The 5,920-nt window shown below is 37.8% G+C and overlaps 1 protein-coding gene across 1 annotated transcript in view; it reads right to left on the minus strand.

The window, feature by feature from the left end:
* LOC112160619 (neoverrucotoxin subunit alpha-like) overlaps positions 1-1,472 on the minus strand; it is a gene marked incomplete at its 5' end in the record, with an annotated part of 2,015 nt that extends 543 nt beyond the window's left edge. Inside the window, one exon of the mRNA XM_024295268.2 lies at positions 29-1,472. Coding sequence (XP_024151036.2) covers positions 29-1,472 — 1,444 coding nt within the window. The remainder of the gene's footprint in view (positions 1-28) is intronic.
* Between the last annotated feature and the right edge of the window lie 4,448 nt (positions 1,473-5,920).

Consider the following 5,920-nt stretch of genomic DNA (forward strand, 5'->3'; position numbering starts at 1 on the left):
ATCTTGGAGAATTTTTCTGTTTTTAGACATCCGTCTCTGTATTGGTAGATGGTTGCTCCTTTGTGCTTCTGGTTTGGCAGAGCAGCTATGACAAAGCCATACTTCTTGCTGCTCTTCAGGTTTTTGAAAGTAGAAGTCAACAGTCTGGCTTTCCGTCTCATGCCAACAAAGATTCTGTTATTGAAGAACCAGTGATCCTTTGAGGGTGGAGTCACACTTGTAGGCCTTTGTGTTTCATTACAGCCAAGATATTCGTCCATCTGCTTCAAGTATGGATCTTCAGTTTCCACAGAGGTGAAAACAAAGCAGAGAGCATGTTTTACACCTGAGGCAAGAACCTCTCTATCCAACTCTGATTCATCTGAGACGATCTTGATTCCCTCCATGGTGTTCACACAGGAAGTGAGGACATTGATTTCTCTCTCCACGTTATCGAGCCACTTGTCCAAGTTCTCCTGACTGAATGGAGATTTCTTCAGATCTTCAAAGACTTTATGCACTGATCCTTCATCTTCTTTTCCTTCACGAATGAGCGGGAACTTCTCCTCCATGGTGCGTTTGAGTGTTTTTGTGTAATCTTCACAGAGATTTAGAACATTTCTCAACTTTTTCTGCATCGGTGGGAATTTTTTCACCACATTCTCATCCAGAGCATCATTGCATCTCATTTCTATCTCTCTCATGCCGTCAAGAGCATTCTCTGCTTTACTTACTAAACTGACAGAAATGTCTGCCTTCAGTTCTTCATTGGATTTATCCAGGTTCTTCAGAGGAGTCAGCCAGACTTTAACAGGAACCGTGTTCTCCAAAGTTTTTTCAAGAAGTGTTGGAAGCTTCACGTAGGTCTTCACTGCATCTTCAAATGTTGTAGGGTTGCTGCTAAGAATGAAGTCTCCGTGGAATTTACAGGAGAATTTATTCGTCACGTTTTGCTCCTCGGCGCTCAGCTTGATGCTGGTTTTTTCTTTTATGCTACACTCTGGGATCTTCTTGATGGCTGCTTTCATGCTGCCCTCGATCTTTTGCACATCACTGGAATCCATCCTCTCGCTGTCAAACACAAAGAAAGCGTTTGCGCCGTAAAGGATGCCGGTGACCACATGTGTTGCTCGGCTGTTCTTGATGGCATCTTGGATCTGCGTGTTTGGAGCGGCAAGTTGAGTCACATTCAGACGTTCGTACTCTGTTGTGGCTTTGTACTGCAGAGTTACTCTGCTCTGATTCTTGAACGTCTTGTTATCATTCAGGTAGCTGGCTGATCCTCCGACTTTAATCAATCCTCCCATGAAACTGGCACTAAGAGACCCATCAACATCCAGCAGAGATGACTTGGACTTAATGGAATCAGATGCAGTGATTTCATACGTGCTGCTCTTCTGAGACTGCCTCACTTTGTTGCTTTTAATTTTGTCTCCATCCCACAGAGTAAAATCTGAGGAAAAAAAACGAAGGATTTGTATTATTAGAGAATGTTATTTTAAGATACTTTCTCATTGGTGTCATATAAAACAAACCATTAAAAACAAAACAAAAAAAGGCTTGTGCGAGGTGGGACCCTTTGTGTTTGGATGTTGGAGACCTAAATCTTCACTCAATTAATTGATAGTCCCACCCGTCCCAACATCACGTACCCATCCAAATCATCCCAATTGATCTCATTCTGACAGATGCCCCACACAAGTTTACTGTGATAGGTATTTTTGCAAACAAGCTAAGTGATCATTGTGCTGTTGCCACCATCAGAAACATCAAACTTCCAAAAACTAAACCTAAAAAGACCTAAAAAAGCTAAATGAGCAGGCATTCATATACGAACTTTCATTACTAAAATGGGACAGAATCTCACTAATTGATGATGTTGACTTAGAATGGTAATATTTTCGTGATGAGTTTTTAAAACTCATAAAGAAACATGCACCATTTCGCAGATTTAGGGTAAAAGGACGCAACAATCCCTGGTTCTCCCCTGAAATTGATAACTTGATTAAAGATAGAGATACAGCCTGGTGTAGGGAAAGGAAAAGTCACTCAGAAGCTGTCTGGCTCTATTTTAATCAGAAATCAGAATCAGAATCAGAATCAGAAACGTTTATTGTCATTGCACATGGGGATACAATGAAATTGCAGCAGCCTTGGACATAAGGAAGTTAAAAAATAATAATTATAATAATAAAATAGAATAAAATAGAATAAAAAATAGAAATACTGTATTTACAGCTCTTGACAAGAAAATGAACAATCTGTACAGAACTGTTAAATATTAAATATTTGTGGATAAAATAGAATGGAGTGAGGTAAGTTGCTGTGAGCACAGCATAATAAATATTGAGTTATTGCACAGTGAACCGGTTATTGCACAGACAGGATATTGCACGCATAGTGAAAGTCAGAGTGAGGTGTGGTTGGTGGAGGTATGTATATAATCAATTAAGAAATAAATGTCCTCTTAATAAAAAAAGCTAAATCAGAATTTTGCCTCAATGAGACGTCTAAAAACTTAAATAATCCCAAAAAATTCTGGAAAACAGTTAAATCCACCTATAAGCAAACAAACGATTTTCTAAACTTTTTAACAAAAGATGGAAAACAACTAGCCGATAAAGCAGCCATACTGGACTATTTCAATGATCTCTTTATCTCAGCTGGATCTGTTTTTGATTTGTCCAATCCAAATTCAGGAACCTCTGCTTTAAATGCTTTTGAAACCAAATACCCAAACACACTATTCAATTTTACCGATGTGTCAGTACAAGAAGTCCTCAGAGAGTTAAAAAATATTGACACTAGGAAGACAGCTGGACCAGATAAATTTGATCCTTTATTTCTGAAGCTGGCAGGAGACTACATTGCCAAACCGTTATCAGTCATTTTTAACCTAAGTTTCAGTTGTAGAAAAATCCCAAAAGTCTGGAAATCTGCTTATGTACTTCCCCTTCTCAAAGGAGGAGATCCCACAGAGGTAAACAACTACAGGCCAATTTCCAAGCTATGCATCCTGGCGAAAATCTTTGAAAAGCTGGTCAGTGAACAACTGAAGGACTACCTAGAATCCAACAGCATTTTATCTGAATTTCAGTCAGGTTTTAGAAAACACCATAGCACTTTCACAGCGACATTAAAAGTATTAGATGGTGTTATACAGGGTCTTGACTGTGAAAGATAATGTGTAGCACTGTTTATCGACCACTCCAAAGCATTTGACACTGTGGATCATAGTCTCTTAATAAAAATAATGAGTAATGTTGGTATCTCTGATTAAGCTGTTGACTGGTTTACTGACTGTCAAATAGATCACCGTCTGTTCAAATATCTGATTCTACTTCCTTTGCTCGTGAGACTCAGAAAAGTGCACCACAGGGTTCAGTCCAAGGTCCCATTCTGCTCTCTATTTACATAAACAACTTGTTTCATAATTTACCATCTTATCACCATCATTTATTGCTGCTCACAAACAGTAGCACAAGCTTTTGAGTTCCTACAAACTGCTTTTGATGCAGTTCAGCTTCACCTTAGATCACTAAAAACAGTTCTAAATGCAGAAAAAACTAAGGTGATGGTCTTTTCCCACAAACGCGAGCCGCAGGAGATCACACATGTACTTAAAACTGAAAAGAACAAATCAATAGAAATAGTAAACAGCTACAAGTACCTTGGTTTCACACTCGATTCTGAGATTTCCATTAAAATCTATGTATCCTCTTTACTACACTAACTAAAAATGAAGCTTGGGTTTTATTATAGAAATAAATCTTGTTTCTCTCTCAGGGCACAAAAGTTTCTGGTAGCAGCCACATTTCTGCCTCTGATCGATTATGGAGATGTTCTTCACATGAATGCTTCTTCTGCATGTCTTCAACCACTCAAGATTCCTAAAATTCTGGATTTCTGATTGGACATACTGCTTGACCTGTAAATAACGAAAGAAGTGCAAGTGGGGTAAGTTGTAATGTTCTTGGTGCTGACTGAATGCCATTTGCCTGTGTACAGATTTACGATTGAAGTTAAGCCCTTCTTTCTGTCATCATAGTAAGATTTATCAATAGTCGACAGAGAGGAATCATTTACAGAACTGGACTCCATCCTGAGTCACAAGGGGGCCACAGGGGTCAGGCTGTCCAACTGCCAAAACATCAACGCCCTAATATTGGCAGCCCAGTAGTAATGCCTGAAGGCCTAGGCCCCCGTTAACCCTAGATTTTTGTAAGTGCACCAAATTCTGGCTATTTTGTTATTCCTGATATAGGAAAGAACAATTGAATCAAGAGTTTTAAAGAAGGCTGAAGTAAGGTAATTGGGAGTATTATGACCACTTTATAAAAAAAAGTTATTTTTAAAATTACGAGTTTAAAACTCATAAATTTACGAGAATAAAGTTGTATATTTATCACTTTAAAAGTCATAGGCTACATTTTCAACTTTTAATCTTGCAAATTTACAAGATTTAAAGTCTCAAATTATTGAGAAAAGAATCAAAGTTGTTTGTTTATCAGAGCCGTGCTCACGTATCAGAACCTGGAGAATCGTTTGATGATTCATTTTCAGATCGGTCTTAAAAACAAAGAAATTCTGATGATTTAAAATCAAATTATTTCCAGGTTCGATGTCGGTACTTCAGAGTTTCATATGTAAAATAAAGATCTCACAGATGCATGTTCGCAGTACCATCACTTTATTTTGCCTTTCATTTCCCAGAAGCCCTTTCTCCACCTTATGTCATATCTTTGTCATGCACAGAAATCAAAGGAGAGCGTAAACAGAGCCCCGGACACCTCCTCCAAATGAAATGTCCGTCTCAACACAAAACGATGAGAAGTGACAATTGTCTGTTACATTAGCACAAGAATATTGAAAATTCTGAAAGCCAGTCTTCTTTAAACTGAAACATCACAGAGATGGAGGAGATCTGGTCTTTCGCGGACGAAGAAATGACTGGAAATGAACAGCTGTGCGGATATGGACGGCTTTATCAACATAATCTGCAGAAATACTGTTAGCCACCATCAACGAAAAAAACATGAATGAAATGTAAATCAAATAAAGAGCCTTCCAAACATCTGTGACGTTTTAAACATTCAGTTTACCTGATGAAATCCTAGACGCTTTTCACAGTTTAGTGGGTCTGCTTCAGCTCACGGCGTAAATTCGCTGGACTGTAGGCTCCCCTTGACATCAATGATTTTACGAGAAAAAACTTGTAATATTTTTTTCTTTTGGGTTGCCCTAATACTCTGTAGTACTTTAGTAGTAGTACTACATTTTATCTGAAGTAAAAAAAAAACATGTTAATAAAATAAACTTTCATAAATATATATATATATATATATATTTATATTAGTGATGAGCTGCTTAAAAACTGAAAGAGATGGTTCTTTTTGGTGAGAAGAACCAAAAGACACAGCTCTCTAGAAGGGCAGGAGTTTCCATCACTAGCCCCGCCCCCTTCTGTCTGAGTGACAGAAGGGAAAAAAGCTGCTGCATGCAATGAACATTTTTTGTGTTTTCAAAAAGCTAGCTGACTTCTAATGAAGTCAGGTTATGTCTTGAACCATGTTCATAGTTTGCACAAAGACAGTGATCCAATAATAAAGTTCAAAGACAAGAGGTTATTGTTCTTGCTAACTCTTTTTCTCTTGAGAATTTGTACATGAGTGGAAAAAGTGGTGGTGAGGTTTTAGGTTTTTTAGCTGTTTGTGATTGGCAAATGTCTTTTCCTGCTTCTTTTGCCAAAAGGTAGATGCTGCTGCAAATTTTCATTGTATACTGTATGACAATAAAAGCTATTCTGATTCATTTTGCGTTTTCTTGTTTTCTCCTGTTTACGTTTTTTTTTTCATATTATTTTCTAAATTTCAAGTTTCTGTAACAAACTCAGTATCCTTTGTTTTACATTTACCACCACGACATGTGGCTGATGCACTGA

The sequence above is a fragment of the Oryzias melastigma genome, linkage group LG3 (genome assembly GCF_002922805.2).
Source record: "Oryzias melastigma strain HK-1 linkage group LG3, ASM292280v2, whole genome shotgun sequence".
Lineage (NCBI taxonomy): Eukaryota > Metazoa > Chordata > Actinopteri > Beloniformes > Adrianichthyidae > Oryzias > Oryzias melastigma.